The 23,634-nt window shown below is 43.4% G+C and overlaps 1 protein-coding gene across 1 annotated transcript in view; it reads left to right on the forward strand.

The window, feature by feature from the left end:
* CLEC16A (C-type lectin domain containing 16A) overlaps positions 1–23,634 on the forward strand; it is a gene marked incomplete in the record, with an annotated part of 3,039,290 nt that overhangs the window by 992,191 nt on the left and 2,023,465 nt on the right. Inside the window, 1 exon segment of the mRNA XM_044089149.1 lies at positions 3,349–3,574. Within this exon segment, the coding sequence (XP_043945084.1) occupies positions 3,349–3,574 (226 nt within the window).

A 23,634-nucleotide genomic window follows, 5' to 3' on the forward strand; every position in this document is an offset into this window, starting at 1 on the left:
AAACCTGAGCCGAACCACAAAAGGAGGGGAGTGTCCATATTCATTAAAGACACCCACACCTCCAGGTTAGTGGCAATGCACGAAGCATCGGAGACCATCCATGTGCAACTTAACCATAGGCAAAACTGCTATACAACTTGTAGCATGCTACAGACCACCCTCGCAATCTCAGGAACTCCATTCAGCCTTCCTGAAGACACTGGAGGATATGAATGTCTCAACAAATACCATCATATTGGGAGACTTCAACTACCCAAACATAGACTGGGTGCATTACTCAAGCCCCAACACCCTAGCCCAAAAGTTCCTGGAATTCATCAACTCAAATGCGATGGAAGAACTAGTCACCTCCCCCACAAGGGGAAATAATATACCTGACCTGATCATCATAAACATGAGGACAAAATGCTCAACACCGGAAGTATATCCCTCACTAGTGACATCAGACCATAAACTAATAACCCTAGATATTCATATCCCACCTCCACCCCCAGCACAAAAGACTACAGTGAGAAACTTCTCAAAAGCCGACTTTACACTCCTTAGGACTGAAATGGTATCCTTCAAGCCCCCTGGGCCAGTGGAAACCACATTCCACACTGCTGAATCCTTCCCAAATGCTTTCTACTGGCATCTCCAAGAATGCATAGATCATGCAATCCCAGATAAAACCAAGACCCTTTCCACCAAAGGCAGGCATCCTATCTGGTGGACCCCAGCCATAAACAAACTTTATAACAAGAGAAGGAAGCTACTGCAAGATAGAGCAAAATCCCATAAAGGGAAGGCATCCCTGATCAGCACTAACAAAAAACTACGTTTGCTAATAAAATCATCAAAGGCCAACTTTGAGAGAAAAATCGCTAAGGACACTAAAGATAATCACAAGGCCTTCTTCAGTTATGTTAGAAACCTGGGCAGAAACCCTCAGATATGTGCAGAGTTGGTTCATAACGGCAAAAAATACACTGAACCCACAGATATTGCCAACATACTGGCAGACAGGTTCAGTGCAACTTTCTCCCCTCCCTCTCCCCCAAAAGACGAAATAAATATCTCAGCTGAATGCAACCTCCCTGAAATCTCAGATGTCCAGGTGAGAGCTGCCCTCAGCAAAGTTAAAAATACAGCATCCATGGGACCTGACGGTGTCCCGGGTTGCGTGCTACGTGAACTCCTAGAGGAGCTAAACCCGCACATAAGAACACTGTTTAATCTTAGCCTTGCTACAGGATACATCCCTGAACACTGGCGTACAGCTACAGTGGTCCCACTCCACAAAGGTGGCACCTCTACAGACCCTGGAAACTACCACCCCATAAGCTTGACCAGCCTGGTCTGCAAAGCTATGGAAAGGATCATTATGGAACTCATAAACAGAAACATCAGGGACCTACAGACAATTGACCCTACCCAGTTCGGGTTTGTAAAAGGCAGATCCTGTCTTTTAAACCTGGTGGACTTTTTTGAAACAGTCACTAGAGCCATCAATGAAGGCAAAGCAGTTCATACAGCCTACCTGGATCTGGCAAAAGCCTTCGACACAATACCCCACTCAGGCATCATCGACAAGCTCAACAGCTTAAATGTAAACCAGTTTGTCACGAGATGGGTTGCAAACTGGCTAAAGGACAGAACCCACAAAGTCAGAATAGCTGGAGCTATGTCAGACTCTAAGCCAGTCACAAGTGGAGTCCCACAGGGCTCTGTCTTGGGACCCCTCTTGTTCGGCATTTATTTCTCAGATGTGCAGGCAAACATAGGGGGGGTTGTTGCTGACAAAGTTCGCAGACGACTGCAAACTAGGCGTCATAGTCAACACACCAGCTGACACATGCATCCTCCAGAAGGGCCTCACAGAAACAGACGACTGGTGCCAGAGTCATGGCCTTAAACTAAATGCCAAAAAATGTATAGTCATCCCCTTTGGAAAAAACAAAGTACCCACAAATTACCACATAGGTGGTAATCCATTAAGTACGGAAAAAGTAATCAGAGACCTGGGGACCCAAGTTGACAGTGACCTCTCATTTGACACCCACATTGCCAAAGTGGTTAGAAAGACCTTCTACCTTGCCCACCTTATCAAGAAGAGATTCACATCCAGATCAAAGGATGTCATTGTACCCTTATATTCCTCCCTTATCAGGCCTATGATTGAGTACAATGCCCCATTTGGTATGTACCTCACCCGGCACCTGCAGCAGCTGGAGAGACCCCAAAAGTACCATACCAAGAGGATCAAGGGTCTCCAGCATATGTCATATGCTGTCAGACTAAAAAAGCTCCAGCTCTATTCAGTAGCATACCGCCTGCTCAGAGGTGATCTGTGCCTTATGTACAAGGCCATATCCAATTCAGAATTAATGGACATGCTCCACCTCAAAAATTCCAAATCCATCAGAGCCACGAGAGCTAAAGATCTAAACCTCAGCACAAATATGAATAGGGCATGCTGGAGGGACAGATTCATAACCCAGAGGCTTCCCGCACTCTGGAACAGGATACCTGTCCACGTTAGGCAGAGCCCCTCACTGACTCTCTTCAAGAGAAATCTGGACGAATGGATGGGTGATCGTAGGTTTACCCCGGGGGTCATCTCTGTGTCATTGCTAGATAGAGGCACAGTAAACTAAATTTCATTTAAATTGTACACTTTTGTATCATTACATGGGGTGGCAAAAGCCACATACACTTTGGCTAGGCTTATAAATGCCCTAGGGCAGATAGCCTAGTACTATACTATGAAACTATGAGAGACAGAACCGTCTACCAGAGAATACCCCTCCTCTGAAATAAGTGAAACAAAGCCCCTCCCTGACCCTCTTCAAACACAGCCTTGATCAGTGGATGGGTAATCGTAAATTTACTCCTGAGGTGGTGCCCATGTCCATCATGGACAGAGGCAGTCGGTATTAGGCTCTTACCTCCGTGAACTTCACTCACCAAAGTATTGATAATTGGGGTATCTTGGGATAAATATGGCTAGGATCGTAAAGGCTCTTAGGATGTTAGCTTAGTAACCACCTATGAACCAATGAGCAGTGTTCTAAGTTTACAAGAACAATAATTAAAATCTGTTCCTGTTTTGGACCTTCCCCCTTTTATTTTCGGCTTCTTCCAGATTTCATGTGGTAAGAGTTTACGAGGTTTGGCTTTAAGACAACAATAGCTACTGGGCTGCCTAATAAACTGTTATGTTCCTTTTTAAACCAATGTTTCCAGCCTGAAATTTATACCATCAGAATGCACTGCTGAGTTGTTCACATAGATATTTTCTTTCATTTAATGAAACATAAAAAGTATGGAATATAAATTTAATGTTTTTTATTATTTTAATCTCTTTAGGCAAAATCCGGTATCCGATGCTTCACAAAACCTGCAGAAAGCCTTGAGAAATCACTTGAGATCAGTAAGCAGAGGGGGAGGAAAAAAGTACAGAAAAGACCAAATTATAAAAATGTAGGTGAGGAAGAAGAAGAAAACCCTCCAGATGAAACCCAGGAAGATCCCGACAAGGCTAAAAGTACAGATGGTGCTTCAAAAATGAATAAGAGTACATTGGAAACAGAAGGTGAGTGTGTGTTGTTATGCTGTGTGATGTGACCTCGTTACCTGAATTATTTTTCTTCTTTGGCTTTCTTGAACTGTTTGCAGTTTGTCCACATTCACTCTGTCAGTGTCGCTTTGACTCACTGAGTCTTTATTCCTGATGATCCCATAACAGCACTGATGGCTCCAGATTGGGTTTCTTGCTTGTGTGTGTGATATGGTAAGAGTAGAGAAAGAAAAAAAAAACACTTGCCCACTGCAGAGGTTATTGCAATGAAAAAGAAAAAAAAAGATAATTGTTATGTTTTGTTGACCATATCTTTAAGGTTTAGGCATGGTCCATTTTCTAGGGGCCAAGCCAGGAAAGCTCCACAGTTACACAGTTAAATCCCTTAAGATGACATCTGCATAATATGTGATGAAGTACCAGCCTTTTCTTATATCTTCCACTTTGTCCCAAAAAAATGAATCTCTTGTGCAAATTCACCCTAGTGGTTAAAAGAGTTATATTTACCACCTGCAGCACATAAACAAGGCAATGTCTGGAGCTGTCTCCATGAGCTTTGATTGTAAAAGTATTACAAAGTCTGATTTTCCTCTTGGTGCTGGAACTTGGCTGTGCATAAATATATCTGTTGGAATGCTTGGAGTTTTATTTAAATATTTAAAAATCATTCAGTCACAGTTAGAGTATGTAGAAAATAATGATACTGAGCACCACAATGAAGTAAAAACTTCTGCACAACTGGAACAAGTCCATAAAATATGTAAAAATATAACAATAGTGTGCAGAAGTTACCTAGGCAGTCCACGAAATATCAGTGTCCATGGTTTGAAAAAGCTGAAAAGCGAAAGCGCTCACCTGTTTTTACAATAAACTGCAGTCAACGGTTACTACCTGGTGTTTATTTGAAGAATCTTTGCTAAATCTTGGATTTATGTGAAACAGATTTGGTCTGAAGAGACAAGGAACTGTATTCTTGAGTTTGGGTTTATACTACTTGACACTGATATTTCGTGGACTGCCTAGGTAACTTCTGCACACTATTGTTATATTTTTACACAGTTAGAGTATGCCACTCCTCTAATTGCTGATGCCACCAGTAAAAATCCCAAAGATTTCCACTTTCTAGCAAAATCTGCACATTTATTCTGTTTTGCCCAACACAAGAACAGCATTTTATCACTCTACATTGAGCCAGATGGCTCCTTGTTTTGAAAAGAGCAGATCTGCTGCTTCTGTCCCTGGTTCATAAAACATCCTTTAGTGACTGTACTTCCTCCTCAGCAGTAAGGTGTCTGTCAAAGGTCACTGTATTAGCTCCACTCACACTCCAAAAATACCCAAAATGTAGCTAGACCAGTAACCTCACAATCCTTAACTGACCACACCTTCTTCATCCTTGCAACCAAAGTATGGGATTTTGTCCTGCATGAACTCCATAACACATCATTATATACTAAATTAAAACAAAAGCTAACCACCCACCTGTGCAGTAAATCTTCCTGCAAAAGCTTCAGTCATTCCTCATGATGTAGCCTCACCCGATACTGCAGTATCACCATCGTATGCAAAAGCTTCAGTCATCCTTCATGATCTAGCTTCACCCGATACCACAGTATCACTATCATATGCAAAAGCTTCAGTCATCCCTCATAATGAAGCCTCACCCGATACTGCAGTATCACTATCATATGCAAAAGCTTCAGTCATCCCTCATAATGAAGCCTCACCCGATACTGCAGTATCACCATCATATGCAAAAGCTTCAGTCATCCCTCATGATGTAGCCACACATGATACTGCAGTATCACCATCATATGCAAAAGCTTCAGTCATCCATCATAATCTAGCCTCACCCGATACTGCAGTATCACCATCATATGCAAAAGCTTCAGTCATCCCTCATGATGTAGCCACACACGATACTGCAGTATCACCATCATATGCAAAAGCTTCAGTCATCCCTCATGATGTAGCCTCACCCGATACCACAGTATCACTATCATATGCAAAAGCTTCAGTCATCCCTCATAATGAAGCCTCACCCGATACTGCAGTATCACCATCATATGCAAAAGCTTCAGTCATCCCTCATGATCTAGCCTCTCCCGATACTGCACTATCACCATCGTATGCAAAAGCTTCAATAATCCCTCGTGATGTAGCCTCACCCGATACTGCAGTATCACCATCATATGCTAAAGCTTCAATAATCCCTCATGATCTAGCCTCACCCAATACTGCAGTATCACCATCATATGCTAAAGCTTCAGTCATCCTTCATGATGTAGCCTCACCCGATACTGCAGTATCGCCATCATATGCTAAAGCTTCAGTCATCCCTCATGATGTAGCCGCACCCGATACTGCAATATCACCATCATATGCAAAAGCTTCAGTCATCCCTCATGATCTAGCCTCACCCGATACTGCAGTATCACCATCCTATGCAAAAGCTTCAATAATCCCTCCTGATCTAGTCTCACCCGATACTGCAGTATCACCATCGTATGCAAAAGCTTCAGTCATCCCTCATGATGTAGCCTCACCCAATACTGCAGTATCACCATCAAATGCTAAAGCTTCAGTCATCCCTCATGATGCAGCCTCACACGATACTGCAGTATCACCATCATATGCAAAAGCTTCAGTCATCCCTCATGATGTAGCCTCACCTTATATTGCAGTATCACCATCATATGCAAAAGCTTCAGTCATCCCTCATGATGTAGCCTCACCCGAGACTGCAGTATCACCATCATATGCAAAAGCTTGAGTCATCCCTCATGATGTAGCCTCACCCAATACCGCAGTATCACCATCATATGCTAAAGCTTCAGTCATCCCTCATGATGTAGACTCACCCGATGCTGCAGTATCACCATCATATGCAAAAGCTTCAGTCATCCCTCATGATGTAGCCTCACCCGATACCACAGTATCACTAAAATATGCAAAAGCTGCAGTCAGCCCTCATGATCTAGCCTCACCCGATACTGCAGTATCACTGTCATCTGCAAAATCTTCAGTCATCCCTCATGATGCAGCCTCACCCGATACTGCAGTATCTCCATCATATGCTAGAGCTTCAGTCATCCCTCATGATGTAGCCTCACCCGATACTGCAGTATCACCATCATATGCAAAACTTCAGTCTTCCCTCATGATGCAGCCTCACCCGATACTGCAGTATCACCATCATATGCAAAAGCTTCAGTCATCCCTCATGATGTAGCCTCACCCGATACTGTAGTATCACCATCATATGCAAAAGCTTCAGTCATCCCTCATGATGCAGCCTCACCCGATACTGCAGTATCACCATCATATGCAAAAGCTTCAGTCATCCCTCATGATGCAGCCTCACCCGATACTGCAGTATCACCATCATATGCAAAAGCTTCAATAATCCCTCATGATCTAGCCTCATCCGATACCACAGTATCACCATCATATGCTAAAGCTTCAGTCATCCCTCATGATGCAGCCTCACCCGATACTGCAGTATCACCATCATATGCAAAAGCTTCAATAATCCCTCATGATCTAGCCTCTCCCGATACCACAATATCACCATCCAATGCAAAGGCTTCAGTCATCCCTCATGATCTAGCCTCACCCGATAATGCAGTATCACCATCATATGCTAAAGGTTCAGTCATCCCTCATGATGCAGCCTCACCCGATACTGTAGTATCACCATCATATGCTAAAGCTTCAATAATCCTTCATGATGCAGCCTCACCCGATACTGCAGTATCACCATCATATGCTAAAGCTTCAATAATCCCTCATGATGCAGCCTCACCCGATACTGCAGTATCACCATCATATGCTAAAGCTTCAATAATCCCTCATGATCTAGCCTCACCCGATACTGCAGTATCACCATCATATGCAAAAGCTTCAGTCATCCCTCATGATGTAGCCTCACCGGATACTGCAGTATCACCATCATATGCTAAAGCTTCAGTCATCCCTCATGATGTAGCCTCACCCGATACAGCAGTATCACCATCATATGCAAAAGCTTCAGTCATCCCTCATGATAGAGCCTCACCCGATACTGCAGTATCACCATCATATGCAAAAGCTTCAGTCATCCCTCATGATGTAGCCTCACCCGATACTGCAGTATCACCATCGTATGCAAAAGCTTCAGTCATCCCTCATGAGGTAGCCTCACCCGATACTGTAGTATCACCATCATATGCAAAAGCTTCAGTCATCCCTCATGATGTAGCCACACCCAATACTGCAGTATCACCATCCTATGCAAAAGCTTCAATAATCCCTCATGATGTAGCCTCACTCGATACTGCAGTATCACCATCATATGCAAAAGCTTCAATAATCCCTCATGATGTAGCCTCACCCGATACTGCAATATCACCATTATATGCAAAAGCTTCAATAATCCCTCATGATGTAGCCTCACCCGATACTGCAGTATCACCATTATATGCAAAAGCTTCAATAATCCCTAATGATGTAGCATCCCCTGATACTGCAGTATCACCATCATATGCTAAAGCTTCAGTCATCCCTCATGATGTAGCCTCACCCTATACTGCAGTATCACCATCATATGCAAAAGCTTCAATAATCCCTCATGATCTAGCCTCACCCGATACTGCAGTATCACCATCATATGCTAAAGCTTCAGTCATCCCTCATGATGTAGCCTCACCCGATACTGCAGTATCACCATCATATGCAAAAGCTTCAATAATCCCTCATGGTCTAGCCTCACCCAATACTGCAGTATCACCATCATATGCTAAAGCTTCAGTCATCCCTCATGATGTAGCCTCACCCAATACTGCAGTATCACCATCAAATGCTAAAGCTTCAGTAATCCCTCATGATGCAGCCTCACACGATACTGCAGTATCTCCATCATATGCAAAAGCTTCAGTCATCCCTCATGATGTAGCCTCACCTTATATTGCAGTATCACCATCATATGCAAAAGCTTCAGTCATCCCTCATGATGTAGCCTCACCCGATACTGCAGTATCACCATCATATGCAAAAGCTTCAGTCATCCCTCATGATGTAGCCTCACCCAATACCGCAGTATCACCATCATATGCTAAAGCTTCAGTCATCCCTCATGATGTAGCCTCACCCGATGCTGCAGTATCACCATCATATGCAAAAGCTTCAGTCATCCCTCATGATGTAGCCTCACCCGATACCACAGTATCACTAAAATATGCAAAAGCTGCAGTCAGCCCTCATGATCTAGCCTCACCCGATACTGCAGTATCACTGTCATATGCAAAATCTTCAGTCATCCCTCATGATGCAGCCTCACCCGATACTGCAGTATCTCCATCATATGCTAGAGCTTCAGTCATCCCTCATGATGTAGCCTCACCGGATACTGCAGTATCACCATCATATGCAAAAGCTTCAGTCATCCCTCATGATGTAGCCTCACCCGATATTGCAGTATCGCCATCATATGCAAAAGCTTCAGTCATCCCTCATGATGTAGCCTCACCCGATACTGTAGTATCACCATCATATGCAAAATCTTCAGTCATCCCTCATGATGCAGCCTCACCCGATACTGCAGTATCACCATCATATGCAAAAGCTTCAGTCATCCCTCATGATGCAGCCTCACCCGATACTGCAGTATCACCATCATATGCAAAAGCTTCAATAATCCCTCATGATCTAGCCTCACCCGATACCACAGTATCACCATCATATGCTAAAGCTTCAGTCATCCCTCATGATGCAGCCTCACCTGATACTGCACTATCACCATCATATGCTAAAGCTTCAATAATCCTTCATGATGCAGCCTCACCCGACACTGCAGTATCACGTTCATATGCTAAAGCTTCAATAATCCCTCATGTTGCAGCCTCACCCGATACTGCAGTATCACCATCATATGCAAAAGCTTCAGTCATCCCTCATGATGCAGCCTTACCCGATACTGCAGTATCACCATCATATGCAAAAGCTTCAATAATCCCTCATGATCTAGCCTCTCCCGATACCACAATATCACCATCCAATGCAAAGGCTTCAGTCATCCCTCATGATCTAGCCTCACCCGATAATGCAGTATCACCATCATATGCTAAAGCTTCAGTCATCCCTCATGATGCAGCCTCACCCGATACTGCAGTATCACCATCATAGGCTAAAGCTTCAATAATCCTTCATGATGCAGCCTCACCCGATACTGCAGTATCACCATCATATGCTAAAGCTTCAATAATCCCTCATGATGCAGCCTCACCCGATACTGCAGTATCACCATCATATGCTAAAGCTTCAATAATCCCTCATGATCTAGCCTCACCCGATACTGCAGTATCACCATCATATGCAAAAGCTTCAGTCATCCCTCATGATGTAGCCTCACCTGATACTGCAGTATCACCATCATATGCTAAAGCTTCAGTCATCCCTCATGATGTAGCCTCACCCGATACAGCAGTATCACCATCATATGCAAAAGCTTCAGTCATCCCTCATGATAGAGCCTCACCCGATACTGCAGTATCACCATCATATGCAAAAGCTTCAGTCATCCCTCATGATGTAGCCTCACCCGATACTGCAGTATCACCGTCGTATGCAAAAGCTTCAGTCATCCCTCATGATGTAGCCTCACCCGATACTGCAGTATCACCATCATATGCTAAAGCTTTAATCATCCCTTACGATGTAGCCTCACCAAATACCACAGTATCACCATCATATGCAAAAGCTTCAGTCATCCCTCATGATGTAACCTCACCCGATACTGCAGTATCACCATCATATGCAAAAGCTTCAGTCATCCCTCATGATGTAGCCTCACCCGATACTGCCGTATCACCATCATATGCTAAAGCTTCAGTCATCCCTCATGATGTAGCCTCACCCGATACTGCAGTATCCCCATCATATGCAAAAGCTTCAGTCATCCCTCATGATCTAACCTCACCCGATACTGCAGTATCACCATCATATGCAAAAGCTTCAGTCATCCCTCATGATGCAGCCTCACCCGATACTGCAGTATCACCATCATATGCAAAAGCTTCAATAATCCCTCATGATCTAGCCTCACCCGATACCACAGTATCACCATCATATGCAAAGGCTTCAGTCATCCCTCATGATCTAGCCTCACCCGATACTGCAGTATCACCATCATATGCTAAAGCTTCAGTCATCCCTCATGATGTAGCCTCACCCAATACAGCAGTATCACCATCATATGCAAAAGCTTCAGTCATCCCTCATGATGGAGCCTCACCCGATTCTGCAGTATCACCATCATATGCAAAAGCTTCAGTCATCCCTCATGATGTAGCCTCACCCGATACTGCAGTATCACCGTCGTATGCAAAAGCTTCAGTCATCCCTCATGATGTAGCCTCACCCGATACTGCAGTATCACCATCATATGCTAAAGCTTTAGTCATCCCTTATGATGTAGCCTCACCCAATACCACAGTATCACCATCATATGCAAAAGCTTCAGTCATCCCTCATGATGTAGCGTCACCCGATACTGCAGTATCACCATCATATTCAAAAGCTTCAGTCATCCCTCATGATGTAGCCTCACCCGATACTGCAGTATCACCGTCATATGCTAAAGCTTCAATCAACCCTCATGATGTAGCCTCACCCGATACTGCAGTATCACCATCATATGCTAAAGCTTCAGTCATCCCTCATGATGCAGCCTCACCCGATACTGCAGTATCACCATCATATGCAAAAGCTTCAGTCATCCCTCATTATGTAGCCTCACCCGATTCTGCAGTATCACCATTATATGCTAAAGCTTCATTCATCCCCCATGATGTTGCCTCACCCGATACTGCAGTATCACTATCATATGCAAAAGCTTCAGTCATCCCTCATGATGTAGCCTCACCCGATACTACAGTATCACCATCGTATGCAAAAGCTTCAGTCATCCCTCATGATGTAGCCTCACCCGATACTGCAGTATCTCCGTCGTATGCAAAAGCTTCAGTCATCCCTCATGATCTAGCCTCACCCGATACTGCAGTATCACTATCATATGCAAAAGCTTCACTCATCCCTCATGATTCAGCCTCACCCGATACTGCAGTATCACCATCATATGCAAAAGCTTCAGTCATCCCTCATGATGTAGCGTCACCCGATACTGCAGTGTCACCATCATATGCAAAAGTTTCAGTCATCCCTCATGATGTAGCCTCACCCAATACCACAGTATCACCATCATATGCAAAAGCTTCAGTCATCCCTCATGATGTAGCCTCAGCCGATACTGCAGTATCACCATGATATGCAAAAGCTTCAGTAATCCCTCATAATGTAGCCTCACCCGATACTGCAGTATCACCATCGTATGGAAAAGCTTCAGTCATCCCTCATGATGTAGCCTCACCCGATACTGCAGTATCACCATCATATGCAAAAGCTTCAGTCATCCTTCATGATGTAGCCTCACCCGATACTGCAGTATCACTATCATATGCTAAAGCTTCAGTCATCCCTCATGATGTAGCCTCACCCAATACTGCAATATCACCATCATATGCAAAAGCTTCAATAATCCCTCATGATGTAGCCTCACCTGATACTGCAGTATCACCGTCGTATGCAAAAGCTTCAATAATCCCTCATGATCTAGCCTCACCCGATACTGCAGTATCACCATCATATACAAAAGCTTCAATAATCCCTCATGATGTAGCCTCACCCGATACCGCAGTATCACCATCATATGCAAAAGCTTCAATAATCCCTCATGATGTAGCCTTAGCCAATACTGCAGTATCACCATCATATGCAAAAGCTTCAATAATCCCTCATGATCTAGCCTCACCCGATACTGCAGTATCGCAATCGATTGCAAAAGCTTCAGTCATCCTTCATGATGTAGCCTCACCCGATACTGAATTATCACCGTCGTATGCAAAAGCTTCAGTCATCCCTCATGATGTAGCGTCACCCGATACTGCAGCATCACCATCATATGCTAAAGCTTCAGTCATCCCTCATGGTCTAGCCTCACCCGATACTGCAGTATCACCATCATATGCTAAAGCTTCAATAATCCCTCATGATCTAGCCTCACCCGATACTGCAGTATCACCATCATATGCAACAGCTTCAGTCATCCCTCATGATGCAGCCTCACCCGATACTGCAGTATCACCATCATATGCAAAAGCTTCAGTCATCCCTCATGATGTAGCCTCACCCGATACTGCAGTATCAGTGTCGTATGCAAAAGCTTCAGTCATGCCTCATGATGTAGGCTCACCCGATACTGCAGTATCACCATCATATGCAAAAGCTTCAGTCTTCCCTCATGATGCAGCCTCACCTGATACTGCAGTATCACCATCATATGCTAAAGCTTCAGTCATCCCTCATGATGCAGCCTCACCCGATACTGCAGTATCACCATCATATGCAAAAGCTTCAATAATCCCTCATGATCTAGCCTCTCCCGATACCACAATATCACCATCCAATGCAAAGGCTTCAGTCATCCCTCATGATCTAGCCTCACCCGATAATGCAGTATCACCATCATATGCTAAAGCTTCAGTCATCCCTCATGATGCAGCCTCACCCGATACTGCAGTATCACCATCATAGGCTAAAGCTTCAATAATCCTTCATGATGCAGCCTCACCCGATACTGCAGTATCACCATCATATGCTAAAGCTTCAATAATCCCTCATGATGCAGCCTCACCCGATACTGCAGTATCACCATCATATGCTAAAGCTTCAATAATCCTCATGATCTAGCCTCACCCGATACTGCAGTATCACCATCATATGCAAAAGCTTCAGTCATCCCTCATGATGTAGCCTCACCTGATACTGCAGTATCACCATCATATGCTAAAGCTTCAGTCATCCCTCATGATGTAGCCTCACCCGATACAGCAGTATCACCATCATATGCAAAAGCTTCAGTCATCCCTCATGATAGAGCCTCACCCGATACTGCAGTATCACCATCATATGCAAAAGCTTCAGTCATCCCTCATGATGTAGCCTCACCCGATACTGCAGTATCACCGTCGTATGCAAAAGCTTCAGTCATCCCTCATGATGTAGCCTCACCCGATACTGCAGTATCACCATCATATGCTAAAGCTTTAATCATCCCTTACGATGTAGCCTCACCCAATACCACAGTATCACCATCATATACAAAAGCTTCAGTCATCCCTCATGATGTAACCTCACCCGATACTGCAGTATCACCATCATATGCAAATCTTCAGTCATCCCTCATGATGTAGCCTCACCCGATAGTGCCGTATCACCATCATATGCTAAAGCTTCAGTCATCCCTCATGATCTAACCTCACCCGATACTGCAGTATCACCATCATATGCAAAAGCTTCAGTCATCCCTCATGATGCAGCCTCACCCGATACTGCAGTATCACCATCATATGCAAAAGCTTCAATAATCCCTCATGATCTAGCCTCACCCGATACTGCAGTATCACCATCATATGCTAAAGCTTCAGTCATCATGATCTAGCCTCACCCGATACTGCAGTATCACCATCATATGCTAAAGCTTCAGTCATCCCTCATGATGTAACCTCACCCAATACAGCAGTATCACCATCATATGCAAAAGCTTCAGTCATCCCTCATGATGGAGCCTCACCCGATTCTGCAGTATCACCATCATATGCAAAAGCTTCAGTCATCCCTCATGATGTAGCCTCACCCGATACTGCAGTATCACCGTCGTATGCAAAAGCTTCAGTCATCCCTCATGATGTAGCCTCACCCGATACTGCAGTATCACCATCATATGCTAAAGCTTTAGTCATCCCTTATGATGTAGCCTCACCCAATACCACAGTATCACCATCATATGCAAAAGCTTCAGTCATGCCTCATGATGTAGCGTCACCCGATACTGCAGTATCACCATCATATGCAAAAGCTTCAGTCATCCCTCATGATGTAGCCTCACCCGATACTGCAGTATCACCATCATATGCTAAAGCTTTAGTCATCCCTTATGATGTAGACTCACCCAATACCACAGTATCACCATCATATGCAAAAGCTTCAGTCATCCCTCATGATGTAGCGTCACCCGATACTGCAGTATCACCATCATATGCAAAAGCTTCAGTCATCCCTCATGATGTAGCCTCACCCGATACTGCAGTCATCCCTCATGATGCAGCCTCACCCGATACTGCAGTATCACCATCATATGCAAAAGCTTCAGTCATCCCTCATTATGTAGCCTCACCCGATTCTGCAGTATCACCATTATATGCTAAAGCTTCATTCATCCCCCATGATGTTGCCTCACCCGATACTGCAGTATCACTATCATATGCAAAAACTTCAGTCATCCCTCATGATGTAGCCTCACCCGATACTGCAGTATCACCATCATATGCAAAAGCTTCAGTCATCCCTCATGATGTTGCCTCACCCGATACTACAGTATCACCATCGTATGCAAAAGCTTCAGTCATCCCTCATGATGTTGCCTCACCCGATACTACAGTATCACCATCGTATGCAAAAGCTTCAGTCATCCCTCATGATGTAGCCTCACCCGATACTGCAGTATCTCCGTCGTATGCAAAAGCTTCAGTCATCCCTCATGATCTAGCCTCACCCGATACTGCAGTATCACTATCATATGCAAAAGCTTCACTCATCCCTCATGATTCAGCCTCACCCGATACTGCAGTATCACCATCATATGCAAAAGCTTCAGTCATCCCTCATGATGTAGCGTCACCCGATACTGCAGTGTCACCATCATATGCAAAAGTTTCCGTCATCCCTCATGATGTAGCCTCACCCAATACCACAGTATCACCATCATATGCAAAAGCTTCAGTCATCCCTCATGATGTAGCCTCAGCCGATACTGCAGTATCACCATCATATGCAAAAGCTTCAGTAATCCCTCATAATGTAGCCTCACCCGATACTGCAGTATCACCATCGTATGGAAAAGCTTCAGTCATCCCTCATGATGTAGCCTCACCCGATACTGCAGTATCACCATCATATGCAAAAGCTTCAGTCATCCTTCATGATGTAGCCTCACCCGATACTGCAGTATCACTATCATATGCTAAAGCTTCAGTCATCCCTCATGATGTAGCCTCACCCAATACTGCAATATCACCATCATATGCAAAAGCTTCAATAATCCCTCATGATGTAGCCTCACCTGATACTGCAGTATCACCGTCGTATGCAAAAGCTTCAATAATCCCTCATGATCTAGCCTCACCCGATACTGCAGTATCACCGTTGTATGCAAAAGCTTCAATAATCCCTCATGATCTAGCCTCACCCGATACGGCAGTATCACCATCATATGGAAAAGCTTCAATAATCCCTCATGATGTAGCCTCAGCCAATACTTTAGTATCAACATCATATGCAAAAGCTTCAATAATCCCTCATGATATAGCCTCACCCGATACTGCAGTATCACCATCATATGCAAAAGCTTCAATAATCCCTCATGATCTAGCCTCTCCCGATACCACAATATCACCATCCAATGCAAAGGCTTCAGTCATCCCTCATGATCTAGCCTCACCCGATAATGCAGTATCACCATCATATGCTAAAGCTTCAGTCATCCCTCATGATGCAGCCTCACCCGATAATGCAGTATCACCATCATAGGCTAAAGCTTCAATAATCCTTCATGATGCAGCCTCACCCGATACTGCAGTATCACCATCATATGCTAAAGCTTCAATAATCCCTCATGATGCAGCCTCACCCGATACTGCAGTATCACCATCATATGCTAAAGCTTCAATAATCCCTCATGATCTAGCCTCACCCGATACTGCAGTATCACCATCATATGCAAAAGCTTCAGTCATCCCTCATGATGTAGCCTCACCTGATACTGCAGTATCACCATCATATGCTAAAGCTTCAGTCATCCCTCATGATGTAGCCTCACCCGATACAGCAGTATCACCATCATATGCAAAAGCTTCAGTCATCCCTCATGATAGAGCCTCACCCGATACTGCAGTATCACCATCATATGCATAAGCTTCAGTCATCCCTCATGATGTAGCCTCACCCGATACTGCAGTATCACCGTCGTATGCAAAAGCTTCAGTCATCCCTCATGATGTAGCCTCACCCGATACTGCAGTATCACCATCATATGCTAAAGCTTTAATCATCCCTTACGATGTAGCCTCACCCAATACCACAGTATCACCATCATATGCAAAAGCTTCAGTCATCCCTCATGATGTAACCTCACCCGATACTGCAGTATCACCATCATATGCAAAAGCTTCAGTCATCCCTCATGATGTAGCCTCACCCGATACTGCCGTATCACCATCATATGCTAAAGCTTCAGTCATCCCTCATGATCTAACCTCACCCGATACTGCAGTATCACCATCATATGCAAAAGCTTCAGTCATCCCTCATGATGCAGCCTCACCCGATACTGCAGTATCACCATCATATGCAAAAGCTTCAATAATCCCTCATGATCTAGCCTCACCCGATACCACAGTATCACCATCATATGCAAAGGCTTCAGTCATCCCTCATGATCTAGCCTCACCCGATACTGCAGTATCACCATCATATGCTAAAGCTTCAGTCATCCCTCATGATGTAACCTCACCCAATACAGCAGTATCACCATCATATGCAAAAGCTTCAGTCATCCCTCATGATGGAGCCTCACCCGATTCTGCAGTATCACCATCATATGCAAAAGCTTCAGTCATCCCTCATGATGTAGCCTCACCTGATACTGCAGTATCACCATCGTATGCAAAAGCTTCAGTCATCCCTCATGATGTAGCCTCACCCGATACTGCAGTATCACCATCATATGCTAAAGCTTTAGTCATCCCTTATGATGTAGCCTCACCCAATACCACAGTATCACCATCATATGCAAAAGCTTCAGTCATCCCTCATGATGTAGCGTCACCCGATACTGCAGTATCACCATCATATGCAAAAGCTTCAGTCATCCCTCATGATGTAGCCTCACCCGATACTGCAGTATCACCATCATATGCTAAAGCTTTAGTCATCCCTTATGATGTAGACTCACCCAATGCCACAGTATCACCATCATATGCAAAAGCTTCAGTCATCCCTCATGATGTAGCGTCACCCGATACTGCAGTATCACCATCATATGCAAAAGCTTCAGTCATCCATCATGATGTAGCCTCACCCGATACTGCAGTATCACCGTCATATGCTAAAGCTTCAATCAACCCTCATGATGTAGCCTCACCCGATACTGCAGTATCACCATCATATGCTAAAGCTTCAGTCATCCCTCATGATGCAGCCTCACCCGATACTGCAGTATCACCATCATATGCAAAAGCTTCAGTCATCCCTCATTATGTAGCCTCACCCGATTCTGCAGTATCACCATTATATGCTAAAGCTTCATTCATCCCCCATGATGTTGCCTCACCCGATACTGCAGTATCACTATCATATGCAAAAACTTCAGTCATCCCTCATGATGTAGCCTCACCCGATACTGCAGTATCACCATCATATGCAAAAGCTTCAGTCATCCCTCATGATGTAGCCTCACCCGATACTACAGTATCACCATCGTATGCAAAAGCTTCAGTCATCCCTCATGATGTAGCCTCACCCGATACTGCAGTATCTCCGTCGTATGCAAAAGCTTCAGTCATCCCTCATGATCTAGCCTCACCCGATACTGCAGTATCACTATCATATGCAAAAGCTTCACTCATCCCTCATGATTCAGCCTCACCCGATACTGCAGTATCACCATCATATGCAAAAGCTTCAGTCATCCCTCATGATGTAGCGTCACCCGATACTGCAGTGTCACCATCATATGCAAAAGTTTCCGTCATCCCTCATGATGTAGCCTCACCCAATACCACAGTATCACCATCATATGCAAAAGCTTCAGTCATCCCTCATGATGTAGCCTCAGCCGATACTGCAGTATCACCATCATATGCAAAAGCTTCAGTAATCCCTCATAATGTAGCCTCACCCGATACTGCAGTATCACCATCGTATGGAAAAGCTTCAGTCATCCCTCATGATGTAGCCTCACCCGATACTGCAGTATCACCATCATATGCAAAAGCTTCAGTCATCCTTCATGATGTAGCCTCACCCGATACTGCAGTATCACTATCATATGCTAAAGCTTCAGTCATCCCTCATGATGTAGCCTCACCCAATACTGCAATATCACCATCATATGCAAAAGCTTCAATAATCCCTCATGATGTAGCCTCACCTGATACTGCAGTATCACCGTCGTATGCAAAAGCTTCAATAATCCCTCATGATCTAGCCTCACCCGATACTGCAGTATCACCGTTGTATGCAAAAGCTTCAATAATCCCTCATGATCTAGCCTCACCCGATACGGCAGTATCACCATCATATGCAAAAGCTTCAATAATCCCTCATGATGTAGCCTCAGCCAATACTTTAGTATCACCATCATATGCAAAAGCTTCAATAATCCCTCATGATATAGCCTCACCCGATACTGCAGTATCGCAATCGATTGCAAAAGCTTCAGTCATCCTTCATGATGTAGCCTCACCCGATACTGAATTATCACCGTCGTATGCAAAAGCTTCAGTCATCCCTCATGATGTAGCGTCACCCGATACTGCAGCATCACCATCATATGCTAAAGCTTCAGTCATCCCTCATGATCTAGCCTCACCCGATACTGCAGTATCACCATCATATGCTAAAGCTTCAATAATCCCTCATGATCTAGCCTCACCCGATACTGCAGTATCACCATCATATGCAACAGCTTCAGTCATCCCTCATGATGCAGCCTCACCTGATACTGCAGTATCACCATCATATGCAAAAGCTTCAGTCATCCCTCATGATGTAGCCTCACCCGATACTGCAGTATCACCGTCATATGCAAAAGCTTCAGTCATGCCTCATGATGTAGGCTCACCCGATACTGCAGTATCACCATCATATGCAAAAGCTTCATTCTTCCCTCATGATGCAGCCTCACCTGATACTGCAGTATCACCATCATATGCAAAAGCTTCAGTCATCCCTCATGATGTAGCCTCACCCGATACTGCAGTATCACCATCATATGGAAAAGCTTCAATAATCCCTCATGATCTAGCCTCACCCAATACTGCAGTACCACCATCATATGCTAAAGCTTCAGTCATCCCTCATGACGTAGTCTCACCCTATACTGCAGTATCACCATCATATGCAAAAGCTTCTGTCATCCCTCATGATGTAGCGTCACCCGATACCGCAGTATCGCCATCGTATGCTAAAGCTTCTGTCATCCCTCATGATGTAGCCACACCCGATACTGCAGTATCACCGTCATATGCAAAAGCTTCATTCATCCCTCATGATGTAGCCTCACCCTATACCACAGTATCACCATCATATGCAAAAGCTTCAGTCATCCCTCATGATGCAGTCTCACCCGATCCTGCAGTATCACCATCATATGCAAAAGCTTCAGTCATCCCTCATGATGTAGCCTCACCCGATACTGCAGTATCACCATCATATGCAAAAGCTTCAGTCATCCCTCATGTTGTAGCCTCACCCGATACTGCAGTATCACCATCATATGCAAAAGCTTCAGTCATCCCTCATGATGTAGCGTTACCCGATACTGCAGTATCGCCATTGTATGCTCTTCTTCCTTAGTCTTATCGCTTCCCTTGTTTGTTTGGGAAGCCTCATACTCTGAACCACTGCCCTCAGAAAAATATGGTGCTGCTTCCACACCCTCTCAGATGCCCTTAGAAACCAATCTAAGTCATTCCCCTCCTGGTGCTGCAGAATCTGCTTTGTACAGACCGTGACTTCTAGAGGTTGCCCCCCCATGAGTCAGCACTCTTTCTTGTGCTGGCCCCATTTCTGCCCCACCTCTGCTTGTGTCCACTCTGTTTGCACTTCCTGCTGCTAAGAGTTCCATTTGTCTCATTTTAAGTTCCATTTGCTGTAGTTGGACTTTGAAGATCTTGCATATCTGTGGGTGTAGAATAGACGTCACATCACTTGACATAGACCGAGCGAATAGGGAATGTCTCATTAATAAAAATGACATTACCTGAGACAGCCTAAGCCAATAGGAAATAGCTCATATCTATTCAGTGTGTACTTGTTTTTCATGCTGGTTTAGATTATACATAGCTACTTGATGGATAAACTGTACACATTCCCCATGTTGCAGTCATATCAGATTGCTCTTTTAATGTTAAAAATCCACCTGGATGGGTTCCTGTTTGACAGTTTCGGGAGAGTGTGTTTGTGTTTTATTTTTATTTATTTTTTAAATCAGGAAGTTCAATTCAAGATGAATTTTGAAACTCATTTAAAGTCACAGGATCGATGATTAATTCTAGAGAAATGTGACATTATGAAAACAGAATTAACAAAGTTCCTTAGGAAATTAATTGATTAATTAATTAATTTATTTTATGTATTTAAATTGTATTTTGCAGGTTAACCCACTGGGCTGAGACCAGTTTTCTGACAGGACCTGAGAACAAAGCAGTGTGTGTGTGTGTGTGTGTGTGTGTGTGTGTGTGTGTGTGTGTGTGTGTGTGTGTGTGTGTGTGTGTGTGTGTGTGTCTGTGTCTGTGTAAAACACAAGTAATATTAAGAAATAAAAGGAATGTTAATGACACCAAGCAGACAATACAGTAGTACAGGCTGTAAGCTAAGCGTGCAGAATTACTGAAAACTGTTATGTATTTGTATAGTATTTGTGTGTCCCACCTCACATATCTAGTGCTGGTTTATCAGGGCATGCAGACAACAAAAGTAAAACATTAAGAACTGTGCAGATATTCACAACAAAGCACTCCCCCCCTTTTTTTTTAAGGGGATGGATGATTTAAGTGGTGTGTCCATGGGATTGGTTTATGTGATTTTTTAATTTTTATAAATGGATTATTATTTTATTCTGTGTTATGTGGTCTGAAGAAGCTTGTTAGCTAAAGTGCTTACCGTTCCATGGTCATTTAATAAAAGACTTTTATGCATAAGAATTTCAAGGAATTGCGTGGCTGCTTTGTTGTGAATATCTGCACAGTTTTTATTTTTATCTACTTTCATAGCAATGAAGCATTTGTCCTGTGGATTATTTGGTGCTTTGTTTTAAAAGTAAAACATTGTCAGAACTATTATTGCATTCTTATTGAGCTCAGTAAACGCTGAAGGGTAAAGAAAGTGGTGGGAAGAGGGTTTGTAAATTAAAATGACCGAGTAGAGTATAACCGGATGGGTGTGCCAAGAAAAGCCCCAGGAAATGTGTTTGGAAGTCCTGAACTAGATTTTCTTACTTCCTGTGGCAGTGTATTCTATCAGTCAGATATAAAGATGAGTGAAGCTTTGTCAGTCAGATATAAACATGAGTGAAGCTTTGTCATCAGTCAGATATAAAGATGAGTGAAGCTTTGTCATCAGCCAGATATAAAGATGAGTGAAGCTTTGTCAGTCAGATATAAAGATGAGTGAAGCTTTGTCATCAGTCACATATAAAGGTGAATGAAGCTTTGTCAGTCAGATATAAAGATGAGTGAAGCTTTGTTATCAGTCAGATATAAAGATGAGTGAAGCTTTGTTATCAGTCTGATATAAAGATGAGTGAAGCTTTGTTATCAGTCTGATATAAAGATGAGTGAAGCTTTGTTATCAGTCAGATATAAAGATGAGTGAAGCTCTGTCATCAGTCAGATATAAAGATGAGTGAAGCTTTGTCATCAGTCAGATATAAAGATGAGTGAAGCTTTGTTATCAGTCAGATATAAAGATGAGTGAAGCTTTGTTATCAGTCAGATATAAAGGTGAGTGAAGCTTTGTTATCAGTCAGATATAAAGATGAGTGAAGCTTTGTTATCAGTCAGATATAAAGATGAGTGAAGCTTTGTTATCAGTCAGATATAAAGATGAGTGAAGCTTTGTTATCAGTCAGATATAAATATTTTATTTATTTTACATTTGTTTACCGGGTTAGTCTAACTGGATACATATCCATTTACAGCAGAGACCCGGGGAGAAAAGCTCCACAAAGAAAACAATACAAAGTTATTACATCAAGGTAAATTCTTAATAACAAAAGATAGAGAGACACAAAATTTGTATACTAATACATTTGTCAGTTCCATGGTATATAAGTAACAGAAATATTTAAGAGGCTTTTTGGATTAGTCAGGGTTTGAACAAGGACATAGCCAATGAGCCTTGAAGAAAAGCTTGAGATTAGTTTTGAAATGACTAGGAGAGGTAATAAGTCTTAGGTTGTTAGGAAGGGAATTCCATAACTTTCCTATGGAGTTGGCATAAAGAGCATCCCCTCCCGAATTGTTAGATTTCGTGGTTTGTACCAGGACACTATTTGAAGATCGAAGGCAGTTGAGATTGGAGTAGGGGAGAAGAGTTTATTCAGTGAAGGGGTTTTGTCCGGTTCTTTAATTATCTTAAATGCTTCAGTAAGTTGGGTGAGTCTGAGAAGATTAGGCAATTCTAACCAGTCAAGTTTTTTTAGGTTAAGGCAGTGATGAGTACGATAAGGTACTCCTGTTACAAACTTGGCAATATGGTTATAGGCAACAGAGAGTTTCTTTAGCTCAGTTTTATTAAGGAAGGATAGTACCGGAGAGGCATACAGTAAAGTGGAGAGAAGGTGTGTTCGTGCAATGGTTAGTTTGGTGTTGGGAGTGAGAAAGTTCTTAATTCTGTACATGGAACCCAATTTCTTGTTTACTGACTTAATGGTTTGACAAATGTGTATATCAAATTTGAGCTTGTGATCAATAGTAACACCTAGAAGTTTGGTGTGAGAGACAGGCTCTATGATGGTGCCATTAGTGGATTGAACGTGAAAGGTCCTATTATTGGAATGTAGAGGGTGTTGCCCTAAGGGAGTAGATAAGGAGGGGAAAATTAGTAGTAATTTAGTTTTTGTTGGATTTAGGATGAGCTTCCGTTCAAAGAACCATTTTTCAACTGCAGCAAAGCAGTTTTGGGTGACTAATTGGAGATTA

This window comes from Protopterus annectens, chromosome 12.part0, assembly GCF_019279795.1.
Source record: "Protopterus annectens isolate FY-2018-M chromosome 12.part0, PAN1.0, whole genome shotgun sequence".
Lineage (NCBI taxonomy): Eukaryota > Metazoa > Chordata > Ceratodontiformes > Protopteridae > Protopterus > Protopterus annectens.